Raw genomic sequence first — 16,678 nt, 5'->3', positions numbered from 1 at the left:
GTTTCATGTGAGCCACAGCTGCCTGCATGGCTGAAGCAAACACACTGGGAAGGCAGTGTGAACGTGGCTCCTCCTCCCAGCTCACCTGCTCCTGGGGACCTGCTGTGGGACTTTTCCTGTGGAAGGAACTGACAGTCCACACTTGCTGTAAAAAGTTTGGATCAGATTACTTGAGTGCTATAAGATATTGCACAGAGAAAACAAGGTAGTGGGAGAGGGCACATCACAATAAACATAGATGGACTGAACCAGATGCAAAAAGATGAAACCCATGTGGTTTATTGACATATGGCATATCAGGCTGGAATCAGACCAAGAAAGATCTGCCAAAATAACAAATTTCAGTGTGCCAAGACGAGCATGCTAATAATATCCACTAGGTCCCAGTCATAAGGGGGTTGCATCAGAAGAAGCACAGACATAGATGAAGATTTAAAGAGTCTGGGCAAATGCACTAAGCTTTTATTGACTCTGATCTGTATTGCATGTTGATAAAATCAGAAATAAGGATTTTGAGCCATTATTCCATCTGTTATGCTGGAAAAGCTTCACACAAGTAACTGAGTGATTCCAAGGCTAACAGGGCAAGGGTTTAGGTTATTTCTATAGAATTGTTTTTGGGGATCTGTAGCACAGAGTCCAGCCATGCAGCACTTGAAGGACCCAGAGAGGTGGGATGGGAAATCCCACCCCAAGCTGAGCCTGGGCTCTGGAACAGGATGCAGGGTGATGTCTGCAGTGGATCCAGATGGTCAGGAAGCAAACAGTAATGTGGTGAGAGTTCATGGGATGTACTGCAAGGGTTTTGCCTTACTAATCCATTCACTGAGTAACTTGGGAGCTTAAATCAGGGATGCAGTTCAGAGAATTTCTGTCCTCTGGCTTCTGTTTAGAAAATGTGCTCTGCAAAGTCATTCAGTAAATCTGTAGCCAAAACATGGCCACTTTGGGCCACTCAGACCTGGCTCTTCTGGGTATCATGGTGCATAAAACTTTCCCAAGGGATTCCTGTACATTGCTGTTTTTCTCCAGGGAGGTCATACAAGAGATGGGTCACCCTGTGATCTCTCTAGCCAGTCCATATGGAGGGGAGAGCCTGTGCACTGACACAGCTACCACTGAGCAGAACTTCTGGGGCAGTCTCTGGGCTAGCTGAAGACCTCATGAGATAACAGGATGTTATAGCCACAGGTTAGGAGATACTGGCCTAGATAAAAAATGCTGAAATCAAGGACTTGGCATTCTTGGCCTTGGTATAACTCCAAAATTTTTCTTAGAAAAAAGTTTAACCCACTAAGTGGCAATTTGTGAGCTTGCAGGCCAATTCTGACAGAGAATTGGGAAAGATTCCAGAGATCCCTTTCCCAAGGTGCTTTCTCTGCCTCTCAGAGGCATATTGCCTAAATCCTCAGGCAGGGTATGAGCTATCACTCTGGTAAACAAGCTAGAGCCACTGAAAAGTCCCAGTCTGAGAACTGCTGCAGTGAGGCAGCTTTCAACCTGCCAGAGCTCACCTACAGACACATGAGCTGACACAGGTGGTAGAAGACTCAGCTGAAAAGTCAGTGTTTATTCTGAAATGGCACTGTCACTAAATAATGAATAGGAAAACACATATTCTGACCTGTGCAAAACTGACTCTGGAGTAGGCATTGCAAGATTTCCTCCTGATGATCATACAGGTGCACTTCAGAGGCATTTTGGTTATTTTCTGGAAATTTTGTTGGTCATTCAAAAGCCTATGATCTGTGAATCAATCCCTTTGGTCACTGACACCAGTGAAATGGACAGGGTGCTACTGCTGCACTTGTCTTATTTTAAGGAATCCTTTATTTATGACCCGCAGTTTTTGTTAGGCTAGTGTTAGCATGGTTTTAGAGCTGGGCTGAAATCCCCAGATAATTGTAATCAATATGCTGCATATATAATCACAGTATTTTATGCAGTTTCAGAATTCTACATTTAAAAGCCTGGTGTGCCTGCTCTGTATCATGAACATCAGGGGTACTGAATATGACAGAATTCAAAGATTAGTGTCATCTGACCATTTTTCATTTTATAGATCCTAGTTCAAATACATTAAAAAAGATATATATTTTTAGGGGGAAAAAAAAAGCTTTCAGTGAGTGCTTGTTTGAAATGTCAGAGAAAAAAAATTAAACCAGACATAAATGCAGTGATTCTGACATTAAAAAAAGTTTCTGTTGCAAATCTGCTGGTTGTTTGATATTCAGGTTTGTCAGTCTATGGAGCTTTAGTCTTCTTTTGTTTAGTCAGTTTTTCCTCATTTGTTTGCAGTCATTCCTGACTGCCTGAAGCATACTGTTTACAGTGTTCCTTACTGTTCAGGCTTTTTGGGTTTTTACGAAAATGTCTGCTTCTGTAGCAGATATTACCAATGATGTTTTCAAATATCTTCCTCTTAGGAGCTTTAAGAATGTTTGAGGCATAGTTTTACTCAGTGTTTTGTTTTTTTTTTTTTTTGTTTTTTTTTTTTTTTTTAACAGCTGACTTGTATTTACAAATCAATGAAAGCATCTATGCGCAAACCATCTTTTCCAAACTTGTCATATTAGGGTTGCCCTCCTTAGGGCTTAGAGGCATCCAAGAGCTTGGGGGCAGGAGCTGTTAAGTTTGGAACAAGGCCATAATCAAATACCAATTTGAATTTGTGGAGGAGAGAGACAGCTGAAAGCTACTCCTCCTGGGGGACAGAGCTAGGAGTCACTCCCTCCAGGTTTGACTGGATGGACACTGAAAAGTGCCAAGGGGAGTCTCAAACGCCAGAGCATGCCATGTCTCCAGAGCAGGAGAGAGGAGATCCAGACCTGAAGATGGCAAAAGGCAAAGGCAGTGGTCCTCTTCCCCAGAGGGATCGGAAGAGAAATGACCACCAGGATGCCAGCAAAGGCAGGGCACTTTTCTCTAGTTATTTTGTGGCGCTCCTTGCCTTTGGTCTATGTTGAGTTGAGGCACCTTCCCCTTGTTACACTTGCAAGATCAAGGGTTACATTCTCAGTAGATTATCTTTTTTTTTTTTTTTTCCCCATCTATTTTGACAGTCACACTGTTTGTGATTGGACTTCTGCAAAGTAGTCTGTATTTGAAATTCCATTCCTGTGCTAAGAGGGGGGAATTAGGGCAGGAGACAATTCTAATTTGGCACATGTTACAGCTGCATGGTCAGAAGAGGCCCCTGGGTGACATTCACCAACAACTCATATAATTTCACTTGACTGCAGGTCACTGCAAGGCTAATGGGGTGCCCCACATCCCTCCTGGCATATCAGGGGTTAAGAGAGACACCTCATGCAAACAAGCACATGCAGGTGCTGCATTCACGCATGTGTGAGGCAACCACTGTTTCTTGTGAGATGAGGGAAACAATTTTTTTTTTTTTAATTAGAAAAGACTGAATTTGGTAGTTCCAATTTCCCATTTTTCTTTGCTCCCTCCATTGCAGGATAGGGACAAGATTTTATTTTTCGGGAGGAATTTAATGAATTTGATTTTGTTTTAAATAGTACAAGAAATTAAACAAAGATTTTTCCTTTTAGCTGGAATTTTTTTTCCAAATTAGTCCCGTGTGAAATCCACATGCTTTCCTTTGAGCATGTGGAGTTCTATAAAGTAAATCTGGCCAAAATTTCATTTTGATATACAGACCTGAAACTTCTCCTTTCCAAAAAGGTCAGTGTGCAGCGCCTCACCTTTATGAAATTGCTTTTTTCCCCTCAGGATTTTCTGTTGTTTTTGTCAATATTATGAACCATATAGTTCTTTAAAATCCTTCCCTGTGCCTTGTTCTCCCTTTAAAAAAAATCATATGACCTTTTCATTTATGGGAGATGTATGGGTCAGCTCCACAAAAAGCAGAGCTGCACAGCCATGAAATAAGAACTTCTGATGGAGTTTATGAAGCTGATCCTCTCATGGAATCTCTGCATAGCTGGTATTTCCAGAAACAGGACAGTAACAGAATGATATATGTACCTGGGCTGGCAAAGAAAGAAGCCATTTGTATGACTTCATTCACATGGCTGTTTGCTAAAGGACTCAATTGAACACAGATGCCATAAATTATTGTAGCATTTTTGAGTACCAGCAGTTCAGTGGAATGTCTTGGCTCTTTTGGTCTTTCATTTTATACTGCCTTTGCAGGAATATTTGCCTTTCCTTGCTGTGGAAGGCTCACCTGAAGTCCCACAGTCCACAAATTCATAGTAAAAATGCTCATACAATACTCCTATTTATCAGCTCAATCCACTTTTTAATTTTTTTTCCCCTTTCTGTCTAGCAAGAATCTAGTAAAGCTTTTGATGATATTTCTCTGAAGGTGTTTTAATCTCACAAAGTGAATGAATACAGCAGAGAAGGTTCTATTAAAAGTATATGGGAGAATTTAACAGGGCTGTGTCATGGACAGTAATATAGTATTAGTTACTGAAAGCCAATAGTTGATTTCCTGTAGCACAGAAAGGTGACACTGAAAGTGCAAGTAGACTGGTCATTAACCAAAACTAATAATTTATGGTGACAACAATGTAAATAAACATTTTCAGTAAGTGGTCACATATCCAATAACCTTTCTGAAAATGTACTTAACTTTACAACCTTGAAACAAATCTCATTATCAATTTGGCACAAGCCTGTGCATTGCTAGATTAGCAAAGTGGAAGTCCCATGGGCAATTGATGGTTGAGCAAACACAATTAAGGCCTAAAAGCTGAAATAATTTCAAGTTCATAGATTTAAATTAATAGAACTGAAGTGACTGAACTTAGCCACTTTTCTGCCAATAATATGTTGTAAAGAAACCATATACAGGTAGGAATACCAGTGACCAGCATCTCTGGGGCTGATATGGTTTTGTATTGTTCTGGAACAAGGAGGTTTGTCCCTGACATTGGGAGCTGTTCCCCCTGTTTTTATAGCAATGTATAGTAATGAGCTGTGGGGAAACCCAAATGAGGACTGAAGTGCTCCTGACCACCAACGTGCTGCAGATCCATCAGGGCTGGGACAACACGAGCATGAAGTCCAGGGCAGGGACACAAAGCTCTAGGGTCTCTTTTAGACTCTGGGGGGGTGATGAGGTCTGCTCTGTACCATGTGCTCTGACCCTCATCAATCTTCAGGGCAGATGCACACACATTATTCTGAATACCACCAGCAGGTCTGAGGGGGATGCCAGCTGAGCTTTGCTGTGGTGGGCAGGTAACTAAGCTAGAGATGCACCACTGCAGGTGCATGGAGTCCTCCTCCTCCCCACGCCAGCCCTCACCTTGGAATTCAGCTTGCACCATCACTGCCCATGCAAACAACTAGCAAGCTGACTGAAGGAGATAACAAAGAAAACACTACAAAAAAAAAACCTCTCACAGTGATGGATTCTGTGGCTCCTGAGCTCTTTGAAGGAGCCTACCATGGTCTTGTGGGAAGTGCCAGTTGCTGCACATGAGCTGGGGCAGGAATAGCAAACAGAAATGGGCTGTGGAGGTGAGATTTCTGTCTCAGCAAGAGTAAATAATTATTCAACATTCTCAGTTATACCACCAAACTGTACAGCAGCCACTTTCTGTCCAAGAGTTCTTCCTTGTAAGTTATCACTAATTTTCTCAGTGGTATCCATTTGCCTTCTCTTTATTGAATGCACCCAGTATCTGTTTTCTGAGGATTGGCTGGACTGCAAATTACTTGTCAGGGTTAAACCTGTCTGATCCGTGGGCTTGACACTGTTCAATGCTTCTCTTGTTAATAAAAGCCTTCTGTACTATAAATATGTGAGTTGGATTCAAGGGTTTATTCTTCCTACTGACACACTGAACAAATACAAAAACAAGTTGATTTCTGGATGTAGCCTATGGTGTTTCTAAAAAGATAAGATGGAACTACTAACAAATATTTCAAACCTTCTTGAGTCAGTGTCACAAGAAAACACCCGCATGCACCCAAAGTGCAAATCAAACACAAATGTCAAATTGTGAAAGCATAAGATCTGTCCTTAAAGAACGGAAGATCAGATCACAACATAATATATGGCACTGAATCTGCAGGAAACATAAAATAACATGAGGGATGTCTGGTTTTTCTGTTAGGATGTTTAAAACATGACTTAAAATGCTGAATTAATGATGGATTCTTTTTTTTCCAAAGGAAGGGGGCAAGACATGCAAGAAATCTTACCATTCTTGTCTGCTCTTCTTAATATCTAAACAAAAAGAGAGACAGATAGAACTGAGTCAATTTTTTCTTTTGTATGGGTTAATAACAAACAATGTTCTTCTTAGTACATATTTATAGTTTGGGCTCTACATCACATTTTCACAGAGCTGCATAAAATTTTAAAGTTATTAATGTGTCTTCATCCTTCCCTCAGAGTACTGTTTCTTTTTAACTCCTCCCTTGCTGTGAACACTGAAAACCAAGACCATAACAAGAACCAGCTTTATCTTCTAGTTTGTTTATGGATTATAAGGATGATGTTCAGGCACAAAACATGATACCATATGGCTACCATGATACTGGATTCAGGTTTGAGAGAAGAGGCTTAAAGCAGAGCAAGAATGATGGCTGGGATGATGTGCTGAGATCTGAGATGGTGAGAAAGACTCATGGCTTGTGTGGGTGGAGGAAGCAAAGGGGTAAGTCAGGAGAGGAGCTGGGTGGAACAAAGGGATCAGACTCAGTGTCACTGCAATGGGGAGTCATCCAGGAAATGCTGCCACAAGTGTAGGCAAGGCAAGAAAGCAAATCTTCCAAATGTAGTTTCTATTGCTGCTGTGAATATCAATGAGGTCTTTCAAAATGGGCACATATATTTTTGAGAGCTGACAGCAATGGAAACATTTTCTGGTTTCTTAAAATGTTAGAAGCATTTAAACAGCTTCTCCAGCACATGCCATGACTGCTCTGCTCCTAGAAGTGAAACCAGACAAGATGGATCCAACTGCCAAGCTCTGTTAGAGAAACTTCATAACTGTTTTGTGTAGAGTGGAGCTGGCTGGGAACCAGCAGAGTTGTGACCCACATCCAGGACTTCACAGATGGTGAACTTTGCATTGGACCAAATTTACAGCACATAAAATATGAAATATACTTAGGAAGATGATATTTTCCCTCCTTATTTATCCAAATAAATAATACACACAATTTTCAGTATAAGGATTGGACTTTTGAAGGCATGCAGCAGTGGAGTTTCAAATGAAATATATAGAAATGTCCCATAACCATGGGTCAAGAGTGGCAAAGGTTTCTGCTTAAGTAATTTTAAAAATTTATATAAAATCAATTATTTTATGTATTTATTATTTTTATAATTATTATTTAAAATTTATATTAATTTGTTTTTATTAACTAACCCCCCTGCCCCCAGCCTTAAGGAACATTTAAAATCCTTTAGACACTTGAGAGGGATTTTGACAGAAGACCACAGAAGAGGTTGTTTTAGCAATCATATATCACTCTCATTAGGTTTCTGTCTCTGGAAAGATGTTATTTATAAGAACATTTAGTGACAGGACAGTGGGGAATGATTTCAAACTGAAAGAGAATAGGTTTAGATTAGATGTTAGGAAAAAAATCTTTAATGTATGTGTGCTGAGGCACTGGTTCAGGTGGCCCAGGAAGGCTGTGAAAGGCAGGGGTCTAGGCCAGGTTGGATGAAGCTCTGAGCAACCTGGTCTAGTGGAAGGTGTCCCTACAAATGGCAGGGGGTTTAGAAGTGGATTACTTTTAAGGTCCTTTCCAACCCATGCCATTTTATTAGTCTATAATTCTATTCCTCAGTGGGATCAGGACCTCAGCATCTGCCCTTTCTGTGCAGCCTTACAACAAACCTCTTGCTGCCTGGTCTAATTTAGATGTGTTTATATAGGTGGGGATACTTCACTGAGGAGTAATCTACACACCCCCAAATATCTAAAATATCTGTGACATGAATGTACTCCCACAGCAGGAAGGGCCCCCAGGGTCCAGTCCCTGCTTCGAAGCAGGCATGGCTTGGATTTAAGGTTTTCCTCCAGATATAAGAGGAGAATCACAGAAACAGCCTGCCTCCCTCCTATTTGTGGGTTTGTGAAAGGTATCTACTTTCCTACAAATATGAACCTGACACTGGTTTAAGAAAATGCTGAAAATGAAACAAATAATTTTATTTTTAATTATCTTCTCTACTTTAGTGAAATTAAAATTTTTCAGTTTATCAGATAATCTGACCATGTGCAATTTCCTAACCCAGTGTGCTAGGTTAAATTGGGTAGTTGCCTGCATTTAATGTTTTTTTTTTACTCTTTCCTGGCAACTTAGATTTCTCTTCTGTTTTTGTGATGTATGACTGGAATTCTCCCATTTCTTTTACAAGTGGTATCTCTGAGACAAAACAAAAAAAAAAAAAATCTGCATTTTCAATATATACTTGAATTGATAGAAGTCAATAAAAAGTCTTATTTAAATTACTTCCTGTGGAGGCTAGAGAAATCAGGAGATGAGCAGATGATGTTTGCTTGAAATAATTTGGGGAAAGGTTGGGGAAGTTGAAGTGGGCATACTAGAGAAAACATCTAGATAAAGAGTCCTTTAATACAGGCTATGCCATTTTCAGCTGGTATTGTGGAATAACACCAATACAAGAGCTGGTCTGAAGCGGATCAGAGTCGGTAGTAGAGTTGGTCTCAAGATTTGTAGGTCTCACCAAGGTCAGGGGATACTTTGAAGATCTTTGGGTGGGAGTTTGCCTTTTACCAGGGTTTGCCTTGGAACAAAGAAATGCTCTGTGCTGTGCAAATTTAGACAAAAAAACTTTACAGCTGCACCTTGCAAGACGCTGAGCCCTTGGTGACAGTCTAGCACAGCACTTCTCAGGGGCTGCATGGCCAGCTGCACATCAGGGCACCTCCCTGGGCTTGTCCTCAAAGGGCTGAGGGGCTCAGGATTCTCTGCACATTGACCTTGGGCACCTCAAATTCATCAGGGTCTAAAGGGATGGGAAGAACCTGCATGGTTAGTGAAAAAAAACCAAAAACTTTTATAGGGTGAGAAACACTAGTGAAAAGCAACCCCCTCCCCCGTCCCAATAAAATTTGAAGCAACTTATTTACAAAGGTGACTATTTAGACTGTTTTCACTTATTTAGAAAGGTGACAGAACCTCTTCTAGTCACCCCAAACACTAACCTGCTCTCCTCACACATGCAGCCATTAGAAGCAAAAGAGGAAGGGGAAAGGGGAAGAGGAAAGGATAAGGGAAAGGGGAAGGGAATGGGAAAGGTCAAGGGAAAGGGAAAGAGGGAAAGAGGGAAAGAGGGAAAGGGAAAGGGAAAGGGAAAGGGAAAGGGAAAGGGAAAGGGAAAGGAGGAAGATGCACAGTCTCACTGGGCTTCACCCCCTTCTACCGAGGGAGGAGATAACAGCTCAATTGAAAAGAAAAAAAATGAAAAGAAAAGAAAAAAAGAAAAGAGAAGAAAATAGAGAAGAAAAGAGAAGAGAAGAGAAGAGAAGAGAAGAAAAGAAAAGAAAAGAAAAGAAAAGAAAAGAAAAGAAAAGAAAAGAAAAGAAAAGAAAAGAAAAGAAAAGAAAAGAAAAGAAAAGAAAAGAAAAGAAAAGAAAAGAAAAGAAAAGAAAAGAAAAGAAGGGGGGAGGGGGAAGTATGGGGAGGAAAAAAGACAAGAGAAAAACGCAAAACATAACAAACCCAGGTGCCCCCTCCCCAGACACTCGCAGGTGCCCTGTGCGAAGGATGGGTTCCATGCCGCGTACTCACATCGCGGAAGATGCGCAGCCCCTCTCCGCCGCCATCCGCCCGCCTCGGAAGCCGCAGCGCCCGCAGAGCCTGCCCGGGGCCGGGGCCGGGGTCCCTGCGGAGGCCGAGCCCGCCCCGCCTGGCGCCGGGAACGCGCCCCAGGCAGGGCCGGAGCAGGGCGGTGCGGGGGGCGCACACCCTGCCGCGTCCTTAGGGCGTGCTCTGGCGACACTTGCCTTTTCTCCCTGGAGGAAACTTGGGTCTCGCGGTCTGTACGCGCCATCGTTTTGGCTGCCTTCCCTTTCCGCACAGTCACTTTTGGGAGATCTTTCCCGGGAAAGCCACAGGAGCCCATTCCGAAGATGTAGTCCCGGCAGTGCAGGGGGGTGGTGGGGCGGCTCTGTGCTTCCACGCTGCGGTGCGGAGACCGCCAACAGCTGCGCTCTACAAAAGCGCTCGGGCTTGATAATAAGATGTTGCTTGAATATAATATATCCCTCAGAGTGACCTGGCCAAAAATCAGGGCCTGCAGGGACGCGGAGCGCTGGAGCTCCTGCGAGGAAGCAAGCGGGGAGCTGTGGGATGGGGCAGGAGCGGGCTCGGCGGGGCGAGGGCAGGAGAGGAAGCGGGTGCCGGGCAGAGGCAGAAGGAAAGCGGCTCTGAGGGGAGCTCCCTCCGAGCTATTTCAGACCCGTGCCAAGAAGTTATCGCATGGACATCGTGTAACAGGGGCTGTGACTCTGTGCTCCCACCACACATCACGAGCAGATGGCATTGCAATTATACATCGCGTGTTACAACAGTGTTATAGATTATATACTACATTTAGTGATTACTATATATGATACTATGCTTCTTAACAAATATTAGAGTGAAGTTTTTATTTAAAACACCTTAATGGATGAAAAGCCTCAGTCGTGGTGTGACTTGAAAGTTTCTGCTTCTCTCACCTCCCTTTCCACATTTCAGAGGAAAACCTGTGAAATGGAAGAGAGAATGTCCGATTGGAAAGACAGGGCATTTCACAGGGTGAACAAATTTTATCTCAATTCATAAAGACGGCTTGAAAAAGAGATGGAAAGATCATCTCAGGCTATTTTTGCTTTTTAATAATACTGAAAGGCTTTTATTTAATCTGATTTTTATGATGGAAGCATGGAAATATATTTTTTTTCCAGAGAGAGGAAAGAAGAATAAATTGCAAAGGTTGTCTCAAGAGCCAGGAGGGTGAGTGGAAATAAGAGCAAGTTTCTTTAGAATGTAGAGAGGCTTGGTTTTGTTGACTTTTATAGCAACAACATTAATAGTTTACATATTGAACTTTCTTGACTAATTTCTATCTTGATATAAAAAGACCTTTGGTGAAAACCCAGTATCTTTCCTTTTTGATTAGCCTTAACATTCACCAAGAATATTTTGTCTAGAGAAATCTTCCTTCAAAATTGTAAAAAAAAAAATATTGTGCCATCTTGATATTTTTAGGGTAAAAATTAAAACATAAGAATCAAAAATGCTTCATAAGACTTTTATTATATGAGAAAGTTGTGAGTAGAGTATATGTGAAACTCACTGATGATAGTTTTTGTACCACTTTAAAATTACCTGGAGCAATATCTCATTTTAATGCCACGAGCAGAACCAGAGCTCTGAATTTTACTCAGTTCCATACTTATTCAATGATCTCCTTCTGTCTCTGAGCAAGAAGACATGAGGAGAAGTGAATGCAACTGTGTGGTGTCCTGTGATGTGGCAGTACAGGTACTGCCTTACTGGAAGGATGATGGCTTTGTGACCTGCCCAGGTGAGGTTAGCAAAGGTCAGCACTCAGTGACATGCTCTCCTCTGCAGCCACAGACCTATGCTGCTCACCATCTATTATAAGAAATAAAAGTTGTTTCATATGTTTCTGAGGATAAAACCTAAAAAAGCTTGTTTTTTTCTTGCTGTGTGTCAAATCATTCAACCTTTATTTAGAAACCAGCTACTTTACCAACATCTTCGCTCATGTGAAATGAAGTGGTCAGCCAGTGTGCAATGATTTTGCCCTTTAATTTGGGAAAAACAAAAAAATTAAAGCTGGCAGCAAGAGCTACCTTCCATTTATTGTGCAGTGGACTGTGATGCGCAACAGCCATCGATGTTGAGATAGATAAACAGCAAAACTTCCTTTTTACCAAGGAAATGCAAGCTGTCCAAGTGTCTAATCAAGTTACTAAACCACTCCATGGTTCCACACTCTATGTGTGTGGCCTCTAACTGACAGGAAAAACACTATGTAATGCTTATGTCAAAATATTGGTTGGATATGAGCCAGCAATGTGGCCAATGGCATCCTGGCCTGCATTAGGAATTGTGTGGCCAGCAGGAGCAGCGAGGTCATTCTTCCCCTCTACTCGGCACTGGTGAGACCACATCTTGAGTGCTGTGTCCAGTTCTGGGCCCCTCAGTTTAGGAAGGATATTGAGATCCTTGAGTGCGTCCGGAGGAGGGCAACGAGGCTGGTGAGGGGCTTGGAACACAAGCCCTGTGAGCAATGTTTGAAGGAACTGGGGTTGTTTAGCCTGGAGAAGAGGAGGCTTAGAGGTGACCTTATTGCTCTCTACAACTTCCTGAAGGGAGGTTGTAGACAGGTGGGGGTCGGTCTCTCACCAGGCAGTAACTGACAGAACAAGAGGACACAGTCTCAAGCTACATCAGGGAAGGTACACGTTGGATATTAGGAAAAAAATTTTCAGTGAAAGAATAATAAAGTACTGGAATTGTCTTCCCAGGGAGGTTGTAGAATCACCATCTCTGGATGTGGTTAAAAAAAGACTGGACATGGCACTTGGTGCTATAGTCTAGTTGAGGTGTTAAGGCATAGGTTGGACTCGATGATCTTAGCGGTCTCCTCCAACCTCATTATTCTGTGATTCTGTGATTCTGTGATATAACCTTTCCAGCAGAACAACAGTACTATTTGCACTTGGCTAAGGGAATGGATCTGCTTTATGGTCTTTTCTCTTCGCTGCAGGAGCTGACTGGTATGTGTCCAAAGGGCTGAGTCAGTATTATACAGAGGCCCCTTCAGCTTTCAAAACCTGTTGTTTTGTCATGGTTTGACCATCTGGTCTGGTGCTCTGTAGGCCAACCCCAAACCAGACTCTGGTTTGGGTACTCAAATGCTGTCCCTGTATTTGCTCCCTCATAACTTTTCTTGGTCATAAAGTAAAACCAGAGAAAATTCAGATTTAGTATGTTTGTTGCTGTGGTTTCTAATACTAAGCACAAACAGAGGAAGCAAGAGGCCCCCCTTCTTTTCCTTCACTTTGTGTCTCACACATGGACTAATCTGACGCAAGGAAGGACCCAGTATCTTTACAGCTTGGTGTTCCTAGGAATTGGACTCTGATGATGAAAAAGTAAGTCCTCCTCTATAACATATGGTAACTGTGCCAGTGATAGCAAGGGTAGATGCACAAAATCCCAGAAGGAGTGTTGGTGTGCCTGGAGAATCATTAGGTCAGCCACCTATACAGGAGTGTGTGGCTAGGTATAGTTCATCAGATGAAAATCACCTCAAGGTTCCCAGCTCTGGGAGTTCACTTTACCCTCATCAGGATCCCTCCCAGGATAAGGCCTGGGTCTGCTCCCATGACTCCTCCTTTCCCTCTGGTCCCATGTCCACTTGGTGGTGGAAAGGAAAACCAGACAAAGGCAGTACCGAAGCCACAGGGCAGTTCAATGGCAAGCCAGTGCAACAACAGAGATGAACACCAGTAGGTGAGCCTGAATGGAGTCTGCATGGATTGGAGCCTGCATGGATTGGAGCTCTTTCCTAAACCACCAGGAGAATAAATATAATGTAAAGGGTTGTGAGAAACTGATATGTTAGAGGTTAATGACTCAAAATAATGGGCCATTTGTGAAGGCTGCAGGGTGCTTTACTGAGGCCAGGTTTGCACCCCTGGCCAAGGAGAGGAGGCACTCAGCAGCAGCTGTGGCTCATGTTGAGAAAAAGCCTGCTGTGAGACTGGATGGATAAGGCAGATATTTACTCATGAGATCTAAGAAAAAGAATTAAGGAGAGGATCAAAGCATAAGGGTCAGAAGCAAAACAATGTGAAGCACAGTGAAAAATTCGTACTTTTATTCTTTGTACTTGCAACATTCCCCCACACACACAAAATAAAGGTAGACGAAAACTGCTATTGTTAGTCTGCAGCTAAAATGATTTCATAATGTCCTTGTTCTGGCCAGGACAGGGTTAATTTTTTGCAGCAGCTGGGAGGGGGCATGGCTGGGGCATTGAGGTTATTCTGAACCACCCTCTTGTCATTGCTGGGGGCAGGGGAAAGGGACACTTTTTCAGGGTGAAGGGATTCATTTCAATGGAGAAAACACAGTGTTTTCTGTTACTGGGTTTTTTTCCCCCCATGTGAGTAATTTCTTTTCTTATAACCTCTGTCATTAGTATTGTTGCTGTTACTGCTCATTTTCTTATCTCATTTCTTTTTCCAGTAAATTGTTCTTACCTTAACCCATGATCTTTGCTTTTTGTGCCTCCAACTCTCAATGCCATCCCAGTGAATCAGGAAGAGGAAGGGAGGAAGGGCAAAGGGGAGCAGGTGTGTGGCTTTGGAGAGTCTCAGAGGGGACAGTGAATTGGAAGTACTGTTTCTAAACTACGACATATATTTAATCCAAACCCAAAGAAGTTCAGTTCACAGTATCTGTCAGGCTCAGGTATAAGCAATGGTCCTGAGCAGTCCATACACCCCTGCTTAGTTTCCCCTAGGAGGGGGGTTCATAAGGTTATTTGTATTGCAAAAGTCACTAATTGTATTGCATTAGTCACTAATTGTTTATCAATTGTTTATCATAGGATAGACAGGTTTTGTTGGTATTAAAGAATTTTAAGAAAATTAAGCTTAAGAAAATAGATCAATCAAAAGCCACTCTATAATGATTGTACCATTTGACTGAAAAGAATCTAAAATCACAAGATTCTGTTAGATCTCAAACAAAACTGATTACCTTGTTCAAAGTAATTTTTGCTTTCAGTTATTTCATTCTAAATATATGAACAGTTTTTTTACTGTAAATAAAAGATTTCAGTGTTGTTGTTGTTTATAGACTCACAGAACACCGTCTTTCATGTATAAATGAGAGTTTTTTCACCAAAGTAGGACATTTTTTGCTCCACTCCAACTCCGAATTGATATTATACTGTATCCTAATTTTTATTTCAAATCTGTTCATGCTGGGCTGCCTTATGCAGTTCTATATAGCTACTACATCTGTGCCATCTTGTGGTCTGCACAAAGCTTGTAATGATTTTTACTTTGAGAATTAATCAGAAGTGCAACAGCTTGTCCTCAGCCACAGCCAAGGGGGGATGGCTCAAATGGCACCTCCCTAAGCAGTGGTCCAATTCCTCTGCTAAGGAGAGGATGCTTCACAGACAGACAGAAACATGCCCAAAACACTTTTTCAGGTCTGCAGGCTACTGGTTGGCAGGCACAGAGATCAAGGCATGTCAGGATGTCATTGTGGTAATGTCCAGAGATCTTTTCATCTTCAAATTGCATTCATTTCCTACCTAGAGTTTCAATAACTCATAACAAAAGAATATGTAACATTTCCTGTAAGATCCTTCATTTTTTTCCAACACAGAGGATTTATATCCAACCCTCTGCCATTGCAATTCAGCTTCATCTGTGGATCAGAATGCTGGGTGAAGTTCCTTATTGTGGATTTGCTGCTCTTCTTGCCAGTCTTTTTGTTCTTTGCTTTTAGGAGCAGGAGCAGATGGGTCCAAAAAGGGCCAGATAGATATGATTCCAGTTTCACTTATAAACCCAGAGCTGAGAAATTGCTTGCTCTGATGTACGACTGGCCTTTTAATCCCATCATTAGCATACTGCTTTGAGAGCAGACTCCCCCATTGAGAGATGAAGTGGTTTTACTTAACTGCCATGAGATTTGGTATCCATTTGGCAGCTGTATGTCCATCTGCAGACTAGGAATGCCTTTTGACTGCTCATATTTTCTTTTTCCTGATGCAGGATGGTGGTGCTCCAGGTGGCACTTCCATATTTTTTGTAGCTGCTGTCCTAAAATGGCATACCTTTTTTTTTCCCTTTACTGAGAGACAACCTGGTAGTTATTCTCCCCCCTATTTTCCAGACTAAACGTATTCATGGCCAGGTTATTTCCATGTCTTGCTGTGTCAGCTAAAAGTCCTTTTCCTTCCCTGAGGTTTGGTCTTGATAGTTTTACAGAGAATAATTGTTTCTTCTTTCAGCTTTGATTCTGCTGAGCTAATTAAGTTAAACTTTTAAATGTTTCTCTCATTAAGAGAAGCTGTCAGATCCCTCATCATGTCTGCTTCTGTGTACTGGTACTCGTTTGCTTTTCTTTTTCAAAGCAAGGGACAAGGGTTTTATGCCACCTTTCAGAAAGAGCTCACCAGGAAAATGTCATTAATATGTCCTGACCTCTTTGCTAAAATTAGTGCAGAATCACAGAATGGGTCACGTGGGAAGAGACCACAGTGGGTCATCTGGTCCAACCTCCCTGCTCAAGCAGGGTCATCCCAGAGCACACGGCAGCCTTCTGCTTTGTCACCTTATGCCACTATCAATTAAAAGTAACAAAGTAGGGATGAAAACTCTTTCTGTGTTTATTGTTTATTTCTGCTCAGCACAAGAACTTGCATTCTTAATGAGTTCACTGATGACCTGGCAGTGCTGTCAATTGGACTTGAGTCCAGAAGATTTTGTGGTGTTTGTGCAGCCCTGAAAACTCTTCTGAAAGTGTCCATGCTGAAGGGAAGTGGGAGGCATCCCCTTCCCTGCACTTGCTGAGCACTGAAGCCCTCCCTGGAGCATACACTTGCAGCCCAGGGGAGGATTTGCCCTGGAGGAAGGAAGGGAACTGCCTTGTAATACTGGCTCCC

The 16,678-nt window shown here is 42.2% G+C and overlaps 1 protein-coding gene across 1 annotated transcript in view; it reads left to right on the top strand.

Moving 5' to 3' along the window:
• The first annotated feature begins 9,735 nt into the window (after nt 1-9,735).
• Nucleotides 9,736-16,678, top strand: part of TMEM64 (transmembrane protein 64) — a 41,215-nt gene continuing 34,272 nt past the window's right edge. The window contains 2 exon segments of the mRNA XM_053980596.1: nt 9,736-10,124; nt 10,241-10,460. Coding sequence (XP_053836571.1) covers nt 9,736-10,124; nt 10,241-10,460 — 609 coding nt within the window.

This window comes from Vidua macroura, chromosome 1 (assembly GCF_024509145.1).
Source record: "Vidua macroura isolate BioBank_ID:100142 chromosome 1, ASM2450914v1, whole genome shotgun sequence".
Classification (NCBI taxonomy): Eukaryota; Metazoa; Chordata; class Aves; order Passeriformes; family Viduidae; genus Vidua; species Vidua macroura.
Note: the sequence above shows the minus strand (reverse complement) of the source record. Positions and strands in the feature narration are given on the sequence as shown.